This window comes from Anopheles stephensi, chromosome 2, assembly GCF_013141755.1.
Source record: "Anopheles stephensi strain Indian chromosome 2, UCI_ANSTEP_V1.0, whole genome shotgun sequence".
NCBI lineage: Eukaryota > Metazoa > Arthropoda > Insecta > Diptera > Culicidae > Anopheles > Anopheles stephensi.
This window is the reverse complement of record NC_050202.1, coordinates 26492478-26518391: the sequence shown is the minus strand read 5'-3', so window position 1 is coordinate 26518391 and position 25914 is coordinate 26492478. Positions and strand designations below refer to the sequence as shown.

Genomic DNA, 25914 nt, shown 5'->3' with positions numbered 1-25914 from the left:
ATTTATAAGTCCCCCGTGAGTTTGCGTCTTTCGTTTGCATATCGCGTTCTCTGCGTTCGATTTGCCCTCCCGCTTTCGCCTCGTATCGGTTTACCAATTAGGTTTTGCTTTAATGGTTCTTTCGCTTCCCGTCTCGCGCTTGCAACGCTTCAGTTTATCGCGGCACGCACTCCAACATTTACCCGGCCGTCAAAGGTGCTCCAAAACAGACCAACCCATTTATGCGCTTCTGCTGGAGCCGAACACCGCGCGCGAGTGTGTGTCTGTGTTTTCTTTTCTCTTCCGACATGGCTGTGTCTTCCTGGCCGTTTCTTCGGTTTCTCCGAACAACCCGTGATGTATGTTGTGCAGTTGTTTGATTTAGCACTATTGATTAACATCCTGTGCCTACACCCGGCTTCGATTGCTCCGATTTTTGTAACCCCAATGGTCCCGCGCTCTGTACATCATCATCGAGCCTGCTCATTTGTAACGTGCTGTTTTCTCTTTCAAATTTTAGATAACGCCACAAGGCACACACTGCTACACCCGGGACGGTTGGGGTCACCACAACAACATCACAAGGATCCAAACGGCGCGGGGCACAAATTAAACACCGCGGCGGCGGCTGGAGACACGGCGTCATTCGACGACAGACGAGGGCTAATTTTTATTGAACGACGCTGTTCAAACACCGTACGCGCGGGATACCGCTGGGACGACGCGCATATTGCGCAGCGCACGGCAGCAAGGCAGTGTAGCGTTTGGATTAGGAGGTCCCCTGCGAGCAGCCAACTACAGTTGAAAAGCTACCTAACTTAGGTCAAGCACTTCATACCATCGGAATGCCGCCGCACTGGTGGCGTTTGGTGCATCCGCTGCAGGCGTGATGCGGGCGCGGTTCACTACTTCCGAAGCCTCCATCAGCAGCATCGATGGCAGCACGTCCTGCAGGGCAAAGTCGCAGCAATGGAAGCAGCAGTAGCTCAGACCGTTCAATCCTGCCCTCAGCAATGAAGCGCAAACAACTGTACCACTGCGTCAGTAGCATTAACATCGGCAAACGGAACCGCAAACGGAGCGGCACCTTATACCACCATCCCGAAAGCACCGACAAGGGTAATGGCCAGCGTGCTGCACTACTACTTACCTTACCTAGCGAGCGTTGTTGTCGTCATCACCAGATACAGCTGACCGGAAGCGATCGCTTTGGCGCACCGGTGCGGAACTGAGTGTCGAAAAAACGTTGAAGAAGAGAGAGAGAGTGAGAGAGAGAGAGCGAGAGGGGAGAGAGAGGGAGAGAGCTCTAAGATTTCCTAAACTACTATCACGAAGAGAAGGAGCAAAGACGTTATACCCTATTATACGATCGCATTTAGGCCTGGAGGCCTCAAGACAGGAAATCAAACGAGACACGTTGTGAAGCGAGCGAGCGGAGGCGCGTATAAAAGAATGACACAGCCGAGCTACTATGTCAGCAAATATGCCGGTGAATTCTGCAAGCTGGTGGTGGAGGGCGACTTCAGCAAGGTCAAGTCGAAATTTAAGGAGTTTGTGCTGGACTACCAAACGCCGGAAGATCTCAACACACCGCTGCATCTGTCGATCATAGCCCAACAGAACCGGAATGAAATCATCCAATTTTTGGTGGAATCCGGTGCGGACTGCGATCTGCGCAACTCGATGAACCTGACCGCGTCCGAGCTGGCGATCAATCTGAACTTTATCGACGTGACAAAGTTCATGCTGGCGGTGGAGTTTCGGAACCTGACGGATTATCGCTGCTTCTATCGGTTGATCCGGCGTGGATCGGTTCCGCTGCTGCAGCTATTTCTGGAGCTGAAATCGTTCGACATTCATCAGCAGATCGGGTACGTGTCGAGCGTGTGGCATGAGCTGTACGTGAAGAATGTGCCGCTTACGAAGAGCATGGAGAACTTTCTGGAGTATCAGCTGCTGAACTACAGCTACGCCTACCACCATCCGCCGGCCCACCGGCCCGAGCGGCCCAAGTTCGACAAGGAGCTGGAGCAGCGGATAGAGCTGATCGTGGAGTACACGCGCTACCTGACGAAGCACTACGGTGCGACGGACAATCTGAACGACTACGACGACAAGTTCCTGCTGGCGATCAAGATCGTGTACGACAATCTGTTCTTTGTGCGGGAAAAGCGCGAGCTGGTCGGTTCGGTGCCGGTGGACGAAATCTGTCGGCTGCTGGCGGTGTTTCTGGCCATCTTTAAGAAGGCACCGCACTACGAGGTGTACAAGCTGATCCTGAACAAGCGCACGGTGCTGCAGTTCCTTTCCGCCGTCAGCGATGAGCTGGACAGGATCAGGTGCGATACGGTCGAGAACCGGCAGTCGTCGTCGCGGTGGTCGAACGAGCTGTTGCTGTATCTGATTTGCTGCATACGCGATGCGGCACCGGCCAAATCGACCAAGGCAATCAATGCGCTGTGGCGCAAAAAGTGTGTGCTGAAGAAGAAGCTTATCTACTACGTGAAGGCACGCTTGAAAGCGAACCCGGAGCTGAACGCGATCCAGGCGCGGTACGTGAACAATCTGTCCAAGCCGGAGCTGGAGGTGCTGCGGCACGAGCTGCGGGCGAGAGAGTTCGTGGAGCTGACGCGAACGACGGGCCGCAGAAATCGGGTCACCTTTTGCCGGCTGCGCAAGACGTACGATCATGTGATGCAGCTGTACTCGATCAAGAAGATCCTGCGCTATCTGGACGGGATTGCAAGGATTCAGCTGCCACAGTACCAGGTTTCGGGTGTGCTGGCGATCAAGCGCACGTTGCAGGTGATTGCGGAGACCGTCTCGAGCACGCGCTATTCGCCGGCGATTTCGCGCAAGCTGGACAGTGTGGTGCACAAGATATTGCCGCTCAATCTGGACGTGGATGTGCGAGACTTTTACCAACCGAACGTGTCGCTGTACAAGATGTGTTCGGATAAGGCGGAGAATGGTCGGTTACTGCCGTTCGCGGAAGTGCAATGCAGTCTGAAGTCGGTGCGGCGTTACTTCGCGTATGTGCACGATCTGAAGATGCTCGAGGCGTACAAGTGCTACCTGGGGAATGTGCATCAGCTGAAGAACCATCGGCAGGTGGCGAGCTACAATCAGTACGTTGGGGATGCGAATCGGATGTACTTTGAAAACCACACGCTGGACGATCTGTACTTCGAGCTGGAGGATTGCATCCGCGTGGTGGAGGAGCTGCAGGAAACGTTCAGCCAGCAGCAGGACGAGAAGCTGTGCGATCTGCTCCGCTGCGTGTATGGACCGTTGGCGCAGCGATTCGAGTCGCTCACCAAGGGCGACGCGGGCGGTGAGCGTGCTGCGTTGGCCTCGATCAGTGCCAACTTTAACACGGTGATGCAACTATGCGGGACGGAGATCGAAATGGCGAAGGTGCGTCGGATTGTGGGATCGTTTTTGGCCGAAAGCTACCCCAAGTACGATATCTGCAACGATGAGCAGCTGCTGCTGTTGAATCCGCTCCTGCAGGAGCTGCTGCATCTGTTCACGAACTATCTCTACCAGTATCAGATGGACGAGCGGGTGACGAAGAACTTTGTGACGATGGTGGAGGTGCTGCACGTGGGTCGGTACATGGCGGTGGATCACTTTATGCCCGAGCGAACGAAACCGTTCGACAGTTTGCTGCATCAGAACTACACGCACGACATACTGAAGAAGTTTAATCTGCAGAATCTAAGCTCGATTGAGTTTGCGGTGTTGCACGAGCAGCTGTCGCAGAGCTACTACGACAATTGCTACAATCTGGACAAGAAGTACGCGGTGCTGACGATGTTCTTCAAGTCCACGAACCGGCAGGTGAACGATGCAATCGTGAAGCGCAACAAGCGGATGGATCGGGAAGAGTTCCAATCGTTTCTGGATGCGAAGCTGAAGTTTATAGGGCAGTTTTTGCCGTGCAGTGATTTCAACGAGGTGACGCAGTTCATCAACGAAGCGGCACCGCACGTGGAGTATGCGCTGGAGCACTGTTTGCTGGAGCTGTGTGAGATCCTTACCGATCTGGGCGTGTTCCAGGACAATCAGTACGTGTTGAAGCTGCAGTCGGCGAACGTGAGTGGCCGAAATCTGCACGACTATCTGCGCCAGGATGCGCTCGAGTGTGACATGCTAACGCTAACGCACAGCACCAAGGTGAAGGTGTTTCTGAACGGGCTGATCTTCAAGAGCAACGAGTTTAAGCTGTACCAACCGCCCAGCAGCCAGAAAGCGAACCCGGACGAGCTGCTGGCGATCAACGAGAATCTGATCAACAACTACAAGATGCGCTGGAGCTGGGTGGAGCAGCAGGAGCGATTGTTCAAGTCGGTTGAAACGATCGATTTGAAGCTGCTGCAGGCGCTCACACCGGACTATGCGGACATTCGCGGCATGCGGTTGGGCGTGCTGTGCGACGGTACACCGTCGACCGAGTACGAGATCATCGACCACACGATACGCAACAATCTGAAACAGATGGTGGACTATCTGTCCGAGGAGCTGCAGGCGATCTCGTTCGAGAAGAAGCAATTCTTCCAGTATGTGCTGGTGCGCAGCTCCAACTCACTGTTTATCGATGCACACTTCAGCCTAACGACGGTACAGGAACGGCAGGCAACGATCCTCTTTATGGCGCTCTACTTCCGGGCGTACGATGTGTTTCTGGAGTGTGTGAAGCGTTTCGAGCTGACGGTGAACCTGGGCAAGATCATCAAGTATCTGAACCTGGAGTTTATCGAGAAGATTGCGAAGCAGATGAAGGACATTAGCTGGAACTGTCAGGACGGGAACGGAACGACCGTGTTGGATCAGTGTGTGCAGAAGGGCGATCTACCGGCGATCAAGAAGCTGATCAAGCTGGGTGTTGACATTTGCTCGCAGACGGCCGACGGTACGTCGGCGCTGCATCGTGCGTGTAGTTTGGGCCACACGGAAATAGCTAAACTGCTCGTCAAGCAACAGGTTCCGCTAACCTCGCACAGTGGAACCGATCGCTTGCCGTTGCACTACGCTATCCAGTATCACGAGAACGAACTGCTACCGTTGCTGTGGTGTGACGATATTGAGGTAGACTCGGACAACCATCGTTTGGTGAAGCGTGCGATCAAGTACGGAAATTTGGAGGCGCTAAAGTTCCTGGTTGACACCCGGCACGCGAAACTTTCGCTCGTGGATCAGCGTCAAAATACGGTGCTGCATCTTTGCGCGAGTTATGGACGGTTGCACATGTTGCGGTATCTGTTCGACAGCCATCAGAGCACCATCGAGGAGGACGATCTGCTGAATCGCCGTAATGCCAGCGCCAAAACCGTGCTCCACATTGCGGTACAGAAGCGCCAGTCGGCAATGGTTGCGCTTTTGCTCGATCGTGGTGTCGATGCCGGTGCGGTAGATGATACGGGCCGATCGGCGTACGAATGGGCCGTCCAGGAGAACAGTGTGCGCATTATGAAGGCGTTCGCAAAGCATCCCGCAACGAGGCGTGCGATTGCTGCCGGTAAGTCCGGGGGAAGCTACTCTCATCCGCTGACAATCGCGATCGAGCAGAGGAACGTGCGGATGCTCAAGTTGCTGCTGCGCAATGGGTGTAGTTTCGTCGGACAATCGCTGTGTCTGATAAAGGCGGTTTACACACGCTCGTTGGAGCTGGTGCGGTTTATTGTGGAGCTGTGCAAGCCGGCACTGCAGTACCGAGATCCGTACGACAGTACCCCGTTGCATGTGGCGATCGCGATCGAGTGTAACGAAATCGCGGCGTATCTGATTGAATCCGGTGTGGAGCTTAACGCTGTCAGCAAGTTTGGCGATACGCCGCTGCATGTGGCTGCGCGGCACGGTAACATTGTGGCCGCCCGTATGCTCATCCTGAAGTACGCCACCATCGACGAGCGCAATGCGTCCGGGTTGACACCGCTCATGCAGGCGATGTACTCGCGCAATCTGGACATTATGAAGCTGCTGATCGGGGCGGGCGCCAACATCGATCTGCTGAAGCTCCATCTGGCGGAGATTGAGCAGCTGGCCAAGCTGCCGACCATTCACATGTTCGTCGACCATTACGGGCTGCTGGAGTTTATGGTCCTGCAGCTGCAGTACGACCCGAACGTGCGGGACGTCCGCAACCAGCAGAGCTTGCTGCACAAGGCGTGCTACGCGAACAACTTGCAGATCGTACAGTTTCTAGTCGACTGGTGCCGGTTGCAGACGGAGCAGCAGGATGCGAACGGGCGCACACCGTTGGCGATAGCGAACGAGTGCAAGAACTACGAGGTGTCGGAGTTTCTGCGCAGCAAGAAGAGGAAAAAATCACAAATCGCTCCCCAGCGTTACTTCGATCCGGCCGGTTTGATGTAACGGGTTGGGTGTAAAAGGTTGGGGTAGAAAGGCATCAGTGTCAGGTTGTTTGAGGTCTTTTTCAGTTAGAGTTGGCACGCAAAAACCAAGGATACAGCTTGTCATTTCTGGGTGTCGTTGCCTTTTAATTTACCTGTATTCGAGACGGTCCGGATGAGATCTTACGTCAGTTCCTATCCGTTTAGATCCCTCTACTTAATAGCTATCCCAGTGAATATACCTCCCAAATGTAGAAATGTCCCAATCGTTTTGCTTCTTGTGGGCACAATCGAAGATTAAAAAAAAAAAGAGAACAGAACTCTCTCCGAGAATAATGCAATGGAACTATGTTAGGTGTTTGGAGCACTAACCTCCTATCGATTAGCACCGTGTGCTACAAAAAGTAGGCTCAGTCCAGGAGCAAAACGATAGCCGTACATTTCTAGTTCCTTCCCCGTTCCGGCAGCTTTGTAAAGGCTTCTCGCAACAAAGTTCCTCGCGTCCTAACTCGCGTCCTACGTGAATCAACCCCAGAATGTTAAAGCCACGAAGCATCGATCGCCTGCCTGATCACCGTACATCATCGGGACCGGGGTTGCGGTAAATGAAGTAAAGGTGTGCGTGGCACACCTTTTTTTTAGATGTAATATTTTATCGCTTCGTATCGTGAGCCTCTCGTGCAGTCGTGAGCCTCGAGACACGGTGGTTACTACGTTTTGTGGAAGTCTGGCGATCGATGTTTTCGTGCCAATTGGCTGATTCGCATTACGCGCTCTGTGGGATGCATTTCAACAGAAGCCTTCAAAAGTTGCTTGTCCTCAGACTACGGTCCTGGACTTACCCTCAAACCTCTGAGGCCTATCCCTATTTTTTGGCTGTTCTAGTCAGTTTAAAGCAAAACGACTGCTTATGAGTAGCGAAAGGAGTAGCCCGCCAGCCCGCCCAGCAAACAAAATGACACTGATGGCGCACGAGTGCTATGATAGCACGGTGGAAACGGAAAACAAAATGGTTGCCATTGCTCGTCTACGAAAAGTGAATGTTAAGAGCAGTACGGAGCAAACTGATGGATTTCTTTTCGTGATTTTAGATGGCAAAAAGGTACGTGATTTTAGCTGTTTACAGCACACCCTTACATTCCTCTCCCACTGATACAAGCGCGATAGTGTAGGATGCGCCCGTACGACAGTCAAACCACAGGCATACTACTTGTAACTACTATTGTGTGTATGTGTGTATATTGGTGTATGGAAGCTGCTAAACTCCTAGACAAAACAAACAACCACCAATATGGTATTTGTGTGCGTGTGTGTTTAAAGTAAATGGATGTACTACTACTACCACTACCACTACTCCCTTGATGTCTGTCTAATAGGATTTACGATAAAGCGCGGTGGGCAACAAGTAGTAGCTGTCTGTTTTATCCCCAATATTCCTCGCCGTAGAATAAGAAGGACCCCGGGGGGGATCGGGGAAAGCGCATCACACGTAAGGATAAGGAAAGGGGCAGTGTGTATCAAGCAACAAGCACAAAAAGATACACACTCTCGACACACATTTACTAGACGCGTAAGATAAAATCTTTTACTGTACCTTTTTAAGTAACGAAACCTCGCATATTCCTTCTCACCCGGATGCAGCGTCCAGAGTGGTGTGTGTGCCGCGGTGTAGTAGCAGCGCGTGATGGGGGAGATACGGTGGGACAAGTGGCTATACGTTCGTAGTGTTTTAGTAAGACGTGAAATGAAACTACTAACCTCGCATTTATTACACGATTACAAACTACCATTATATTATATAAATATATGTATACATAAAGCGACAGACTGTACGTGCGGAAGCAATCTTCTACTATTACCACATTTTATATGAGTGTCGTAATTGTCCCCCAACTTTATCGCGCCTGTCCGCACACATGTCTCTCCGCAGAGGCGCAATCACACGCGGCGCTTTGCTGATGGGTAGAAGCAAATAAAACTATTACTATACTGAAACTTAACCACATAAGTGAAATGGGAAGCGCCGAAAAACGGTAACACATGCCAGTGCAGAGTAGGGAGAGAAGAAAAGGGGGATAAAAAAAAACCCGTAAATTATTTATTAGGTAGACACTCGTTATGCATGCACCAAATTTAATATAATATATTAAATGGCAATGCAGCAGAGTATATAGCAAAACGGAAAGTGGAACTCTAACAACTAGCTGTCGATCAAGATGAGAGAGAGAGAGAAGGAGAGAGAGGAAAAGAAAAATCCCGTGTATATGTGTGTGTGTGTGATGAAAAATATGTTTCAACAAAATACTACATGCTACGGATAATCCTAGTTCTACACACACACACACACGCCGTATAAGCCAACACTGATCTACACGGCTCCCTTCAGCGGGGGGCGCCGTTGATTGGGAAATTGGGTTTTTGAAAAAACGAAAACTCAACGCTAAACCTCGCATGGTTTGTGAAAATAAGTAACAAGACACATATAGAGCATAGTTTGTAAGTAATGTAAAACAAGTGAAACAAATGTGTGAACACTCGCAAAACACGTAAAAGTCGCCATCCCTCGCATAGTACGTAAGCAAAAGAAAACAAAACAAAACAAAAAAAGAACATGGAAACGAAAAAAAGCACAGAAGAAGAAAACATATAATTATAATAAACAAACAAGCAAACATATTAAGAGAAGAAACAACAACAAAGTGGGGGAAAAAAAGGATGAAAGTAAAATGTAACAATATCAAAATTAATGGAATGAAAGAAGATGAAGAGCGGGAGAGCAAGAGAAGAAATGCAAACTAAACGATTTCGTAAAAGAGGAAAAGCAAAAACAAAATTAGCAAAAATGAAGGCAACAAAATGGAAGGAAATAGCAAAGAGATGATAAAACTCGAACAGCGGCAGCAGCAACACATTCCAGAAACGCAAAATTGCTTCCTTTCACCACTACTGGAGCAACCATTCCTTACTACTACTTGGCTAGAGAAAAAAAAAACGAAAAAGATGTTAATTTGGAAACCCCAATTGAAGATGACTCGTTGGTGTCAAAATTGTGTCAAATCGAAGCAAACAAAAAACACTTGTTCAAATTTATTGCATAAAACAAAAAAAATCTGTTTTCCCTGCCTGCGTTGTGAACTCTACTCACGGAAAACGGCTCATCAAATGAAGTAGAACGACACTGCCTTATGGATGACCGGATTCCAGCGGTTTATTTGCGGGCTTTTTTGTGTTCATTTATTTGTTCCTTTTTTTTGGTTTTCCCTAGGGAATGTTTTTCTATCGATTTTTGGCACGTTTTTTTTACGAAAAAGTGGTAATTGCCAACCAGAGTAATGTACGCACACTAATCCTTCTACTCGCCGTGTTTCGTTGGCTCGTGTCTCGAACTTCCTTTTTCCTTTTCCACTATTCGGTAAGCGTGCAGTGTGTTGTAGCAAATTCAATTTATCTTCCAAAACATAACTATTACATTCCTAACTGTAGTGTAAGCTAAGGCGCGCCAAGATAAGAAAGGAGACAGCAAAGCAAGGCAAAGCAAACAAAACTATTCTTTGTATACGCATCTCACCCAGATACATTCATTGATTCAGGATCATGTGTTTTTTTATCCTCGCAATCCTCGCATTTTATTTTTATTAAGCAGAGATTTATGCAAAGAAAAACGAGCGGTGCAGCAATATTTTGTTGTACCGCGCGTGTATTGGTCGACAAACCTGATAAAGGGATTTATTTCATCTGCAATATAGAAAACAAAAAAAAACACACACAGCGGCTCTTCACAGTGCTGTACAAGATGTACCGGTGTCAGATTATTTTGTTAACAAAATAAAATGAATTGATTTTTGGAGTAATGGAGCGATCCCTCCGGCCACGTGTTTTATTGTCACATCCGAAGTGGGAAGAAGTGTTTGAATTAACGATTCAGTTAATTTGCTGGCAGTTTGAATGCATGCAATGACTGCCAGTATGTGTAAAAGGGGCGGAGCTACGAACCGATTCGTAGGATTGAAGGCGCTGCAGTAAATACTGTTTAATATGGTTATTTGTGTAACAGAAAGGAATTTTAAGAAAATTTACATATATTTTTCTTGAAATTACTGAAAATATATTAAAAATCATAGAAATTTCATATAATAAACCCTAAATATCTCACTTCAAAAGCAGGAATTTGAACCCGAATCCAATCCGAAGAACTCAACCCTGTTGTAAACCGACCCGGCTGATAGAGTCGAAATTGACGTGGAATTGTTTATTCACGGCGACGAGAGCAAAAAAAAAACAACAACAATTCATCAACAAAGTATTTCAAGGTGGATTTCGCAGCAAGGAAAAGCTTAAATAATTCCCTTATACCATCCGTAATGATAGCAAAGCGTAGATAGTTGAAGCTTGGCTTTGTTCTTTTATTTTAAATTCGCACTAAAATCGGCTCCCAGCGAAAGGGTGCGAGTAAACTGCACAAAACGGAGCTGTAGAAGTACAATTTCGGTTCGCTTTTGTAAATCCCACAATAGTGGGCTTATCAGTGCTACGTGTCGATTGTTTGTTGCTTTCCTGCTGCGTTATTCGATTGCTGGCGGAAGCGCATTGTCCATTACAACCATGCTGAAAGCGGTAATCTTGATTGGTGGTCCTGAAAAGGGTATGCTAGTGTAGTGACACGAAGCAAAACGTTCTCTACTTGATTCGGCAATATTCTGTTTTCTGTCTTTCAGGAACCCGGTTTCGTCCACTCTCGCTGGACACACCGAAACCACTGTTTCCGGTAGCCGGGAAGCCCATCATACAGCACCATGTCGAATCGTGCGTCCGGATCAAGGAGCTGAAGGAGATCCTCATCCTTGGCTTCTATCCGGCCACCCAAATGCAACAGTTCGTTAGCAACATGCAGAACCTGTACGACGTAAACATTCGCTACCTGCAGGAGTTTACTGCGCTCGGGACGGCTGGTGGAATGTATCACTTTCGCGATCAGATTCGTTCCGGCAATCCGACCGCCTTCTTCGTGCTGAACGGTGACGTGTGTGCGGATTTCCCACTGCAGGAGCTATACGATTTCCATCGCAGCAAGCGGGACAAGGCGCTCGTTTCGATTATGGGTACGGAAGCGACGCGTCAGCAGGCCGTCCACTACGGGTGTCTGGTGCTGGGGAAGGACGAGGAAGTGACGCACTACGTGGAGAAGCCACGATCGTACCTGTCGACGCTGATCAACTGCGGTGTGTACGTGTGTTCGATGGACATTTTCGCCAAGATGGGAGCTGTGTTTCATTCGAAGCAGCAGGATTACAGTATGCTTAACAACGGCAATGGGAAGGATAGTGGACACATTCAGTGGGAACAGGAAATACTTACACCGCTGGCTGGGACGGGCAAGCTGTACGCGTTGCCAGTGAATAATTGGTGGTCGCAGATCAAGACGGCCGGATCGGCGATTTACGCCAACCGGCACTACCTCGCACTGTACAAGAAGGCACACCCGGATCGGTTGGCGAGTGCCGGTGCGAAGACGGAGAATGGGAATGCGAACCTGATCTGTAATATTGTACCGGATGTGCACATCCATCCGACGGCTTCGGTACACCCAACGGCGACGGTAAATTTCAATTTTGTTTGGGACATTGACTTGAATGTTATTCTAATTAACTTACTTTTTTAGCTTGGGCCAAATGTATCTATCGGACCGGGAGTTGTAATAGGACCGGGTGTTCGTGTTCGCGAGACAATCGTCTTGGAGAATGCCGTCATCAAAGACCATTCGCTTGTGCTGCATAGCATCGGTTAGTATTTTTTTATTTTTTATTTATTTATTGGGAAATGAGAGTATGATTTTTTCTTAACCTGCTACACTATTTGTCACTTTTTTTTTGTTCCTTCTAGTCGGTCGTGGTTCGCAGATCGGTATGTGGGCGCGTGTCGAGGGCACACCGAGCGATCCCGATCCGAACAAACCGTTTGCGAAGATGGAAAATCCGCCACTGTTCAACACGGACGGTCGGCTGAACCCGTCCATCACGATACTGGGCTATGCCGTCAGTGTGCCTTCGGAGATGATCGTACTGAACTCGATCGTACTGCCGCACAAAGAGCTCAGCCGTAGCTTCAAAAATGAAATCATCCTATAACGCGGCGAGCCTTCGCTACCTCATATCCTTGCGAACGGTGGTAGGAATATGTTACACAGAGACACGCACGGATTTTCGTGACACGGATGCGTGCCAAAATTTTGTTTTACGTTTATAATGCATTATATCAAAGAAATAGATACATTGACGATACTGGTTTTGGAGAAAATGGCATGCAGCGCTTATCCGAAAACAATGCAGGCGGTATCTTAACTAAACGATGAGCTCTTGAAGTTCTGCTGCAGGTTGGTAATGTCATGAGAAACACACCGGACGACCTAACCCACAAAGGGATATTTTGAGATTTTCACTGAACAGAAATGAAATGTAGGGATGACTCTTTCGTAGGTTCTCCAGAACGATGCACGAGCAAGCAGAGGACTTCAAGCAGCTACAGCGCCAGACAAGTAAGTATAATTAATCAAATAATTCATTTGATGGCAACCGTATTAAATATGGCGTCTCAACCACTCAAAAAAACAACGTTTTTCTTCCTCGGCCCTAAAAGAGATATTGGTGTGTCGTTTCAAGCTTCCTTCGTTTTTATTTAGCCATTGCTGGATAGTCAGTCCCTGCGTCCGAGAGGGAGCTGGTATTTTCTAGCCAGAAAATATCCACTCTTGGTGAGTATATTGCCTGGTCCTCCGGACCTCTGATCAGCTATTGTAGCTATTGAGCTAGGGGTAATTGCAGTCCAACATGGTCACAGATGTGGTAGGGGCCTGAGACTTCAAAGAATATTTATTCAAATAAGAGTAAAAGGTACTGGATTTGTAGCTAAGTTTGTAAGTCATGCATGAACAAAAGGACATCCAAAACAAGTCTAAATTTGGCCTTAATTTACATTCTATTCCTACTTTGTTAATAGCACGTAAAGTTTAGATGATTTAAAACGTTAAAAAATGCAATAAAAGTAGATTGAACGATCATTTAACCTTAAAAAGATTTGAATTATGGCTGCTCCCAACGCGGCGCACATGGAAAGGAGCTCAAAGTCGTTGAAAGTGAGCTACTCGGGCGCTTCAAACGAATCTGTCAGCAGGGAACGTAGTGCGCACACTGGGTGCCGACCAAAACTAATCGGACATGTTCCTCCAAAATACAAAACATCTTTTATCCACTTATCACTTAGTTCTTGCTACTAAAAATTTAATTTAAATAAATAAATTATTTGTGAAGCTTTTTCGTTCCGCTCCTTCTCCGAAGCTCGATATAAACACAGACAAAACTGCGCTCACTCACAGCAACCGTGGACTTCCATATCGCAGTTATATCTCCCCCCCAATCCAAAATTCCAGTCCATCGGCGGCACTCAGTGGAAGCAGGTAGCAGCAGGCTGCTGGAAGTGGGCACGCAGAACCATCCCGTCGGTGCCTGGGTATAGACGTTGCGCTCAGCAGTTCCATCGCCACGGTACCCGATTTCAACCTGTTGCGTGCGAAAACTACAACCGTGTCCACAGTTGATTGTGGTCATTTGCCGAGGTGTGACACGGTCGGTGAGCATTTCCGGGACGTGGGCAACTCTGCCCGTCCGTTTAACGTGTTCAGCGCACTATCGTTTCTATCCATTCAATCGAAAACTGGTTTCTGGTGAATGAAGTTTTGGGTGTGAAAAAGCGTCGACGTGAACCTGTGTGAATCGAGAAAGAAGGTGATTTTTGAATGAAATCAAAGGATGCGCTAGCGCGGTTAGCAGCAGCACGAAAAAGATTCGTGTTTCGTTTTTCGCGTGCGCTTAATGCAGACGATTTTGCGCCGTGAACAGCAGCAGTAGCAGCGGCATCCTTGTTTTTCCCCCCACCCTGGGTGATCAGTTTCCACGGTTACTCTCAAAAGGAAAACAAGCAAATTCTTGCATCAAACCGCATGCAACACACTGCAGTAGCAGTAGGCAGCGCCAGCAAGCAGCAAGTGATTTTCGGTCGAATTCCGGAACCAGAGTACGATTTGTTGTGTGTGTTGTGCGTGACGTTTTCTTTTCGTGTGTTGTTTGCTTATTGCTCGGTGCGTGCAAACTCTGTGTGGTAGTTTCGTCCGTGCAGTAAAGGTGAGTAATAGTAGTAGTAGTAATCGTAGTAGTAAGTAGACAGGTGAATTTCAGTGAAATTCGGGAACGCAACACAGTTTCTACACGCACCTTTTGCCACATCAAACACGGTGGCTTGTGTTTTCTTTCCTCCACGAATCCCTCTCCCTCGCTCGCTTGCTCCCGTGCGCCCTTTCCTGCCCACACCTGCACGGTGCGCTGACGTATTGTGAAAGATCCGCGTAGTGGTGAGACACAGGTAGACGAGCAGCGAGTTGCCTTTTGCCACCAAGAAAAAGGTTTTCTGTTGCCCTGGCAACCGTAACGTACGATTGCGGACAACCAAAATTGTTACGGTGTCATCGGTACTGCGGTAAGCTTTTGGTTTTCCGCACAAATTTCAAGTGTTTTGCACTGTTTCGATTCGCCAGCAGGCGATTGTTTTGCTTTTGCGAGTGGCTGATGTGCGTGTGACAGTTCGACTCACACGTACGATCTCACCACGAAAATTCAGATCATTCTCACCTGGTGAGGCAGAGCCTGTTTGCTCACCTGGAACGCTTCATCGCGAACGTCCATCATGATGCAGGAGGCATCCAGCAGCAGTGCTCTTGTTTTCCGTTAAAATGTTTAACTGTTTTAACTTAAACCTTGTGCAGAGTGTTTTCTTTAAGTCGAAAGTGATTCGGTTGGGGAAAGGGTTTGCCAATTGCGACTGAAAGCAGCCGACATTAAACCAACTTTACCTGCGCGGCGGCTGTGAAGTGCCCCTGTGTGCGTATGTGTTAGTGAGATCGGGCTCACGCAACTCACCACCGGAATGCTGCCAGATCGATTGATTGCAGGTAGAGCGAGATGTGTGTGTGTGTGGAAAAGCTAGCATAGCAAGCGCTCATACTCCGAGCACTGCTCACTCGCTGCATTGGAAAGCCTCATCATTCGGACTTTTCTTCTGCGAGCATCTATAAAAGCATCTATGCTGCATGTGAGGATGCACCTGCAGACGAACATCGTCAATAACTGGTACCGTGTGTTAGGTGGATGGGTGTGCGTGAGCCTGGCGGTGCCAATCGGTAGACGCAACAATACCACACACGTTCGGTCTCTCTCTCGCTCTACCTAACATTACACTCATTATCAGAGTGGCCACAAATGCCCGAAAACGTCCGCCGTCATATCGAACCAGCAGGGAAAAGCGCAACGGAAAAGGTAACTTTTATGATAGCTTACTGTGCGCATCGCCGCCAGCAAGCAAGAAAAATAGGTGACTGCGTTTCACTCACTCTTCTGGTTAATTGTTTTGTACAGAGGTACAGCGCAACCACCTGGCGGGCCTGTGTGAAAATGTGTGCGTGAGTCTGAGAAGAGTACGACAAAACATTATCCCGTTTGGAAAATTGTGCGCCTAACATTGGTACGATTGATGGTTACCTTAATCACACGCCAGCCTGGATCTGGATATCGAATCCCGTCTGGACCGTCGTCTGGTCGTACGCAAGGACCAACTGTCCAGCGGTTGCAATCTTAAAGAAGAAATTAATATTTTGGGCTGTAAAGCTTGTGGTCACCGCCAGAAGGACTCCCCTCAATCATTAACGGCCCTAATGCGTGTCGCGTCTACCGATGTGCTACGAATACTGGCTGGCTGAAGATGGTTCTTTTAATTTGTATTCCTCAATCAGCTCGAGTACTTTAAAGACATTTTTATTGCTTAACCAAAACAGAATGGCGCGGGACACGCATTCCCCTCCATTGGTACCTGTTTGTTTGTTTGTGCCGCACATGATTCAGCAGTTTTGGTTGTTTAGTAATCAGGTGTACCACTAGACCTAAGTGGTTTTGTGATTTGTTTTTGAAATTTAAATTCATTGTTGGATTCACGGGCCACTGGAGCGCAGGAACGGGTAGCGAATCCCATCAGGACCGTCTTCCTGTACGCAGGATTGACTTTCAAGCTACGAGTTGACTATGATAAGAATGTCAGAAATCACTTACCAGACCATATTCAAGTTGTAGTTTTTTTCTGTAAGTTTCCTAAATTATTATCTTGTTTCCAGAAGTTCAGTTCGAGCTACTAATCATATGGAATAGGTTTAAGTTGCGTAATCCACAAAATATTAGACATTGGTCCCATTGCTTGTCTACAGCCACGTCTACAAACGTTGTCATAAGGCTACAGTTCTCGAGAAATGAATACGCGGAAGGATAGCAAGTATTTTGGAAACTTTTGAGCATATGACAGGGTTTATCTCAAGTTTCATGTAGCTCATCGGAACTTGCAAAGAGAGTTATGGAGAACATTCACTAAAATTACAACACACAAAAAAAGTGAAATACCCATTAAACGATCCCTGTGAAATTGATTTAAAATCTGCTGAAAAATTTCATTTTCAAATCGATTAGGTACAGCAATGATGTCGATGATGATATCTATCTCATCGATCAAGCCATCGATCGAATCACCACTTGGCTGGAGATCGTTGTCGTCAGCTTGAGATCCAAAGCGAAAACCTCCTTCCTTCCTAATGCTACTACAGACTTGTATGGTCAGTGATGTGAAGAAATCACCCCAATGATGGTTATGTGTGGGGTGAGTGTGTCTCAAGATAAAAGTGAAATTCCTTTCCCCCCCAATTCACCGAGCTCTGGTGACCAAGATAAAGGTAGAGGATTGAAATTGTTGTTTGTATTAATTTAAAAACGCAATATGCAGTGTTAATTAAGCGTACAAACCGAGGGTATGAAATGTTTATTATGTTTGCTTCATATTTGCATATGGAAATGCGCTTCAAATTAGTTGATTTGATCGTGAGAAAATTATCCAAAAGATATTAACAATAGGTCAAACATTAAATTAAAGCTGATAAATTAGTTACTATTACTAGGGAATCTATTAAAGAAGAAAAGTCCTTCATAACCATTAAGAAAACGGCTTTCTTTATTTAGTGCTTGTTAAAATGTCACCTTAAAATATTTCTCTTGCATGACGAGCTTGATTGTGTGTATGTGTGTTGGTGAGGATGATTTCTTAAATTAATTCCGACTCCATTTCAAACTTTGCGCTTCCCTTTGATCTTTATTCCTTCTCGTTTCGTTAACACAGAGTAGCCCCAAGTGGGTGACTGTAGATAACATTCCGGAACCGTTTAAACGCAAATTTTCCTCCAGAGGAAATGGATTTAAAAAGCGATCTATTACATTCATCACTAAACAAACCTAATTACTATAGAGAAACTAAAGCAAAGAAAAGGGACAGACTTTACCTTAAGCACTATTTTGCAAACATTGGCATCGGGGAAGTAGAACACAAAGCGCGCGCAGACACACATGAGATGAGGTCTTCCGTAATATTTAAAGCAAGCGCGCGCAGAAAAAGACGGATGGAGAAAGTCTGCGGCCAGCCACTGCCGGGTGGGTTACCATGGATACATAAAAATTGCTTCTGCTGCTCCTGCTGCTGGAATGTTGGAAATAGGGTGGGGATATTTTCTTTGCCTGAGATCGTGGTCGGGTTGCTTTGATTCTCTGACCAACAACGCAACAGGTGACAATGTTGTATGCCGGCGACTGGAAGAAAGAGAACACTGGAGGTACTGTGAAGGAGGGAACGAAAGAGAGAGCTCTATAGAACGGGAGAAATGCTTGGAATGCAAAACAGAAAGATACATATGGTGCCATGGTTGGTTAGCCAAAATGGGGTGGTCACCCTATTTTTAGGGGCGAATGAACAAAAGTGTCATATTGTCGGATGGAAAATTGACCCGAAGAGGGGGATTAAATTTTCCCACAGTCTTTTTTTTTTATTCCTGTGGAGTTTAAATGTTATGGGGGACATACATGTGGTTATGCTGTATTTGCTGGTTGCTTCCTCTAAATATTCAACTCCAGGTTATATCTCACTAAACGAGGTTCTTTGCCTGTGTGTGATAAATGTTCAGCTTAAGTTAGGGAGAAAATTATGTTTATTGTCCCATATATTGAATCCTCACAATCGGTTGACATGTTTCGATAATCAATGTCCAATATTTCAAGCATCTTTTTAGTAACGGTCCACAAAACAGCCGTTATCAAATCTTGTCTTGCTCGCTCTCTCTCTCTCTCTCCGCAGTGTCTGTGAGCATAGAAGAGAAGCAGGTCGATCTTTTTCCGTATCCGGTTTCGCAGATAAATTCAGTTCTGTAATTGGATCGTTCCGAGTTTTGTTGAGGATAATAAATCCCCATGCCTCTTTTTTTTCAAGAACCACACAGGTTTGCATGTGCTGCAAGGTCGATTGGGGAAAACAGGAAAAACAACTTGATTAACGGATGAAACTAAACCTTTCTGATGGAAAATCATTTCGTGCACCTGTTGATAGTCCAGGTGCGCTAGATTATCCACGAATGATAACTAATCGAACGTGAGAAAACGGGTTAAAAGAAAAGAGAGAGAGAGGGGGAAAAACAGTCTTAATCCAATCTAATTAATTGCTTATGTGGCGTGTGCGGTAAACGAGTCTGTCTTCTTAATGCGGCGCGACACATTAAGCACCTTAATGCACATTTCCTGCTGGCGGTTGTACCAAATGTGTCGCTTACGGTTATTTTGGTAGATTAATGTTTGGCGCGTAGATTTTGAGATAAATTAATATTATTTTAGAGTTAATTTATATCTGGCTCCTCCGGAATTTTTTTTATCAAACTCTGCTACAAATTTTTTTAATAATTAATATGATTTAAATATGGAGATTTTTGTTGTTTTAAAAATACATATAAGTACTGCTAGACCCAGGAAAAGCGAATGATAGCAGATTTTGATCTATAGATTGTGGATATTTTAAAATTCTGATCATTTGTTGACACAGATATAAATAATGTCCTAATTATTTGCCAACGCATCCTCAGGAGGTCTTCGCCCTGTCTTAACGACTTGTTTAGATCTGTCGGCTAGATCTTATCCTTCAGGTATCCTTTCCTTGATTGACCTTTAGCTGGGTATTCGCTCCTTCGTTAGGGGAAATAAGAAAGAGGGGCGACCCGGTGGTGGTGGCGACAAAGGCACCGGTCTTCACAAGACAGAGGTTCAAATCCCATCTGGACCGTTCCTCCGTAGGTAATCCTGACTATCCAACTATGTGGTATCACTTACTCTAGCAAGCCAGAAATGGCCTAAGAGGTCTTTAGGTCAAAGTAGAAGAAAAAGAAAGATGAGATTTAAGACAGGTTCTGTCTTGTGATAGACTTGCGCTACTATACCATCCGATCCTCCCCCTAACTGGGACTCCGTCTTCGGATGTCTTCAAAATGATAACTTAGACTTACGAAGTAACCCAGCGGCGAGTATACTGAAGTTGCATAAGCAAAGACTTGCAGAACTTCAATTAAAGATAGCTCAGGTACAAAATTTAGAACAACGTGAAGGCTAGAAAGGCTTCAAAACAGTTGGATTTTCTAGTTCTTTCTAGGTGCTCTCTAAGGATCTCTAGCATAGTTAGCCCTATGGTAAAATAAAGCTAGGTTTGGACATGCCTTCAATTGGGATTAGATTTAGTATTATATTAAAATTAAGGTCCAAACAAGACAAATGTGAAGATATTCTACCAGGAACTTGAAATCTTCTAATTTGGAGCTGAAAAACAGAGACACCTCTTTAGCCTGTCATGTATGTCACTTTTGGAAGTGATCTAATTGAAAGCACACGCAAGAAACCCTTGGAGTAGGCAGTGTCTCAAGTCGACGAAAATCTTCTTCACCAATCGTGAAGCAGCGTGCATGAGCGTTGTGTTGGAAAAAGGGTGTAGATTATTTGTTTAGTGTTATAGTGCGTGCGAAGCGTTTTCTACTAACGCTCTCCACCACCCAATCCTCCCGCCGAATGAAGGTCGTGTGCGCGTTTCCATTCCACGATCATTCTTTGCACGGCGATCTCATCTCTTTCTCGCCCATCCGATCCCCGGACCTAGGCAATTGAAGTCGTGCGTGTTTGGTGCGAGGTGGTGAAAACAACAAAAAAGGCTTACCACTCGCTGGAGCACTACTTTTGGAGGGTGAAAGAAGGAGCAGGGTGCGCAGAGATTTGATTAGAAACGCGAAGCAACCACAAACCGACGGCGAAAGGAATCAATTAGCTTTATGAGCGCGCGCTGCTCCTCTCACAATGACTGGGCGGAATATGAGAATAGTCGGACTGCGAGCGTGAGAGACATTTGTGTGAGGATCGCGAGTTGATGACAGCGGTAAGACTCGAACGGGTGTGATGGGGATGAAATTTGAAGCGAGACATGGCGGCCGGCCACAAGAGTACCTTGGTCAACATAATCCAACAGCGTTTTTGGCGTCATTTTTGCGAGTGACACCTGTTTTGACGTCTGGACGCGCTCTCCAGGGTGGTTGTTGATTTAACGCGTGCGTACGTGTGAGTGTATTCAGCGTGGTGAGGGTTGGATTGGTTGGGACAATCAGCTCCAGGTAAAAATGGCGACGAACTTTATCGGATTGGGAGTTGGCGGTATTCCAACAGAGTGATCATCCTCTCCAGGGGGAAAAAAACCTGTTGTTGTGCGTTGGATTTTTTGGGAAGTCGAAAAGTACCAGGAATTGATGGAAAAATATTGGATAGTTCTATATATAGACCACGGGTTTCTGCCGGGAAAGATATCCAGCGTGTGGCCGATATGTCTAATGGACGCCAGTCAAATGCGCGTGCGTATCCCGTCCGCGTCATTCGTGACACGTGTACGGTTGATATGTCTTGGTGCTCACCGGTTTCTCATTTCTACTCGTACTGCTGGAATGAAGGAATGAAGATGATGATGATGATGACGACGACGACGACGACGACGGTGACTCCAAAGTGCGCGAACCGGTCTCTCACGCCCCGAAGTCCGGTTTGTGGTCCGGATACATTCCCCCGTATATGGGTGGTGATGAATGCCCTCATCCTGCTCGCACCGCACCTCCTCCAACTCCAGCTCGTTCCCCTGGATTGCTGTAATTCATTCTTGACCATCTCCGTGCCCAAGAATACCTGAGTGAAGCGTGGTGTGGTGCTTTCTTTCCCGCGTACCGAGGTGGTCGGGGTGGCAGTTAATCGAGAGAAATGGCTATGTGGAAACCGTTCCCCCCACGAATGTTTCTGCTTTTCGACAACCCTGCAAGACTTTTGGTTGCTTTTTCCATCGTATCTTGCGTTGCTCTCTTCTGTTCGTTGGGTTTTCTGCGTTTCTTTGACGCTTTTCGTTTAATTTCTCTGCGCTTCACATCTCTTCCTGTCCGTATGTTCGTATAGGTTCGGGTTCTTGCACAGAGCTCGCACAGTTGTCGCAAATGGTTTTAAGGATAAAGAAAGAAGCGAAGAAAAGCAAATGTTTCAAAAGTGTAATAAAATAAACAAAATTGAGTTGTAACAAAAACGAGTAAACTAAGCTAATGGTAGGCTATAAAGATCACAAAATTGACTCTTACACCCAAAGGGAGCACGCAACGTACAATTGTGAGTGCTAAAAAATCACTTAAACCTCTTCTGAAAAAGTACAGTGATGGTCATTAAAATAAGGTCAAATGTTAGTTAAAAAGCACTCCATCATTAGAAAAAAAATTGTTAGGTCATTTTCATCCGCATTTTAAGAAAAAAATATTTCAGTTCAAGATCAGTTTAAGCTATCAGCTAAATTTGAATGAGCAAGGTATCAATGTGCCTGATCCAAAAACCATAAAAAAGCGGCATTTTGGTACAAAACCAATAATTTCAACCGAATAAACCAATAAAAGTTTGCAATATTGGCCAAGCTCACAGTCGCACTCAAGTGTGAAAAGGTGAGAAACAGAAAATGATAGCTGATGAAGGCGTCCCTTTATTTCATTGGTTGGTCAGACCATAAAATGAAGATTTTTTTTGCTTGTTGTTTGTTTACCATATTACTGTATTATTATACGCTGACAAATGCAAATTTCGGACTGTTTTGTTATGCTTTCGGGTTTGAAGTAACAAGCTAACCGTTAATAAAATTTCTGCAGCCTCATTTGATTCTGTTAAGCTGATTGCCAGTGTTATTGGCTAGAGCCTGAAACGATGATAACATTTTGCTGGATTAATAGTAGTTTATTTATATTATAATTATGACGGCTAGCACTAGTATTGTCCTAAATTGATAGTAGTTGTAGGGAACAATTAGACGAAAATAGGAATGATCAAGCGGTATGGGCTTCTACTTGAACTTTATTTTTTTTTTTTTTTTTTTTTTTGCAGATTGGTTATAAGAGACGTTGTTCAATAATAAAATTTCTCAACTTACCTTAGAACATAAAAAAATGTATTGAAATTTTTGAAGCGATATTTTTTAAATGCCCACCACTGTATTTTTGTATTTCATAATCGTTTGTGGGCATTTAAATTTTGTTTTAAAAACGGCATCGGACCGTCATATTTTATAAATGAAATTAAAATAATACTCTTTACTGACAGATTTTTTTGGTTAAATTTACCCAAAACATAACTAAAAAAAAACAATTAAAAATCCACTGTTAATGAATTAAAATATTGAAAACTGGCAACCACAGCCATCTCACAGTTGCAAAGTTACATCGCTTTGCAATTAAACCCGATAAGGAAACAGCAAATTGAATTATGTCCATTCCACCTGTGCACCATTCGACCACAGTTTGCGTTTGTGCCACGGCGGTGGTAGTAGCGGCTTCACCAGGCAATCAACACCCGGTACATCTATACACATATATCTTGGCCGTATATGATATATACACACAGTGTGTGACGTGATCCACGTCGGTCGGTTTTGGTTGGCTACATTTTCGCTGGCAAGTAGAGAAAGTTTCCCTACACCCGACCACAGCGGACGGACATACGACGCACCTGAAGACGCTTCTGCACGCACACCACTTCGTACGATTTCATTGTGTTGTGCGTGTGTGAGTTGATGATGATGGTGGTGGTGGTGTTTCGGAGCTTAATTTTCCGACCTGGCCTGGCCTGATGTCCGCCTTTGGTCCTGGCCTCTTACCTCACGCACTACAACAACAACACCATCATACACCACCGCAGCATGTGAGCAATACTCTGATGCCGCCCCGTGCATGTACATCAACTCCACACCAGTGTTGGGGCTGGGAATGAGTTGGTGTGTGCTTCTTATGCTGTGGCTGCTGGCTGCATGATTTAAATTGTTCTTCATCGTTTCGGTCATTGGGCTTTTAACAGTTAGCAGCATCAATTCACTGTTGCTTTGTTGTTGCTGGGGCGTCCTTTTATCCCATTCTGTTTTCATATTGCGTGTTTTTGTGTTTTTTTCGCTCTTTCTTACTTTCTGTCTTTATTTTGTTCTTTCTTTCTTTCTTTCGTTTTTTTCTGTGCCTTGTTTTCTTTTTCGTATTCATTCCTTACTTTCTTTCTCTTTCGTTGATGATGATGTTGTTGCGAGTTGTCCACTCCGCTTTGTTTTTTTTAAGATGTTGCAAAATTACTTCCAACCGATGATTCCGTTAGCTTTGGATCGCGAATTTTCGCGAGTGTATCGTCCGGTGGATGCATCCGCCAACTTTTGTTCCGCGCTTTCGGTGGAATTTCTGGGTGGTGTCCGTTTATGTGTGTGTTGTCTCTCTTTCCACCATAAACAATTGCATCGTACTGCAGCATGTGTAATTAATTGTATCATTTTATTTATCTTTCCCGCCCGGAAAGGTTCCCGGGACACACTTACGACTTTGTACTTTTCTTTTTCTTTCTTTCTTACAATACTTACCAAAAATTTTAATCCTTTTAATATTTTTTTACTTACAGTGTGTGTGTGATCAATAAGCTGCTGCGATTTGGCGGGACCACTTGGTAAATTCGGAATTTCTACTAAAAACGTTTCTTATCGGTGTGAAATAACAGTACTGGAGGATATCGTTAAACATAAATAATATTTTTGAGTGAAAATAAGAAACACAAGCACATCGACTACCTTCTGCCACGGTCATGTTTTACCATTCGCCGCTGGTGGTGGTCGTCATCAACCGTTCCAGTAACGTTTATGAGCAAAGTTTGCGCCAAGGAAGTGCCGATCGAAGTGGAAGAACTTGCTGCATATGATATCAGTGCGTGTTTAGTGGCTTAAACCCCTTTTTAAAAGCTCATTATCAGTGTTTTTAGTAAGGAACGAATTCTTTGTGCTGGTTCACGAAGAAAAGAAAAAAGTAAAACAAAAGGTAGCATTTTTGTTAAGGTACAAAGTGTTGAAGAAACAAAGTGATTTGTGTGTGAAGTTGATGTTGCGATCTAAACTCAAAGTGTACACCTCACGTCCAGAGAACGTCTTTCTATCGAGATTTTGGCGTCAGCCGGTAGCATCTTCAAATTTTATCGATATCTCTCTGGTGGGATAAAGAAAATCCATCTACCACTCATCATAACTAGCGCCAAAAGCTCTCTCTGCGGCGACTAAACGTCAGTGTTTTAGGATATGCCGTCACTACCCAGCATCCAGCTGCCGGCCACCACAACTACCAACACCGGATCCGCCAACCGTACGATGGTGGTAGACACGACGAAGCAGATGCTACTTCCGGGCCATGTGGCGGTGATGCATGTGACGACATGCGGCCAAAGTGGGCCCGGGCTCGGTTCGGACGAGAAGGAGATCGTACTGCTGATTTACGTAATCATCGATGTGCAGACAAATAATGTAAGTACGATAAAGCGCGCGGGAGGGGATTTAGCAAAAGAAGATGGTGCCTACCACAAAAAGCTCCAGCAAAACAAAAAGACATTGGTTAAACCGAGGAATGATTGCTGTTTGGGTGGAGATTTTTTTTTCTACTTGTGTATTACTGCTCCTTCTTCACTCAGCACTGTTTACACAGCAATGGAGGAGACCACCGCAAGGGGCACACGGGTCAGCATAATGTCTACTTGCGCGATGCGCACGCGTGTATATGCCACAACCTTGATGTGTCTTACAAATGAGTTCTGATCGGCGATTGACGAAAGAAGTAGAAGAACACGGTACAGCGGATGGTATCCCTTCTGAACTTGGCTGTGTGTTCAATTCTGGCGAATCGTTGCTGCTGTCTGGCACTCCCTCATTTAGCGTGTTAGCACTTTTGCTACAGAAGACGCGGACGAGCATAATTTTTAGCGCATATAGGAACTTTTGTGGGGAATTTTGTGGAGAATTCGGGAAAATTGGACGTTATTTCCGTGTTGACTGTGACGCTCTATCAAGAAGATTGTTTTAAAGCAAATAATTGGACAGTGCAAATATTTTTGGATGGGTTTTTGCTTATCCTATGAATTTCCAGTAGGATAATCCCATTCTTTGAAGCATACAGTGAAGGTATTGGTTTGAATCTGGAATCCTGGCTCTCTTTAGCAAGGTACAACTGTCTGACAGCTAATGGTTTATTGGAAGTCACACACAATGAAGATCGTTTGTCGAATTTGATTTACCAGGC

General features: G+C 45.8%; 3 protein-coding genes across 7 annotated transcripts in view; all 3 read left to right on the top strand.

Annotated features, from left to right (window-relative positions):
• The window catches only part of LOC118505950, a 29854-nt gene extending 19664 nt beyond the window's left edge, over positions 1 to 10190 (top strand). For all 4 annotated transcript variants that reach the window (XM_036042477.1, XM_036042476.1, XM_036042478.1 and 1 more), the window contains exon 3: positions 500 to 10190. In XM_036042477.1, the coding sequence (XP_035898370.1) occupies positions 1432 to 6357 (4926 nt within the window). In that variant the 5' untranslated portion in view covers positions 500 to 1431 and the 3' untranslated portion in view covers positions 6358 to 10190. The remainder of the gene's footprint in view (positions 1 to 499) is intronic.
• A 389-nt stretch (positions 10191 to 10579) lies between these two features.
• On the top strand, positions 10580 to 12613 carry LOC118505949 (mannose-1-phosphate guanyltransferase alpha). Its single transcript, XM_036042475.1, has 4 exons — positions 10580 to 10977; positions 11051 to 11931; positions 11995 to 12115; positions 12216 to 12613. Exons 1-4 carry the CDS (start codon positions 10938 to 10940, stop codon positions 12458 to 12460), a joined length of 1287 nt encoding a protein of 428 aa, XP_035898368.1. The 5' UTR covers positions 10580 to 10937; the 3' UTR covers positions 12461 to 12613.
• Positions 12614 to 13779: 1166 nt separating this feature from the next.
• LOC118505947 (RNA-binding protein fusilli-like) overlaps positions 13780 to 25914 on the top strand; it is a 73796-nt gene continuing 61661 nt past the window's right edge. Inside the window, exons 1-3 of one of the 2 annotated variants that reach the window (XM_036042472.1) lie at positions 13780 to 14509; positions 14735 to 14736; positions 24260 to 25145. In XM_036042472.1, coding sequence (XP_035898365.1) covers positions 24924 to 25145 — 222 coding nt within the window. In that variant the 5' untranslated portion in view covers positions 13780 to 14509; positions 14735 to 14736; positions 24260 to 24923. The remainder of the gene's footprint in view (positions 14510 to 14734; positions 14737 to 24259; positions 25146 to 25914) is intronic. The other variant, XM_036042471.1, reaches the window with a different exon arrangement.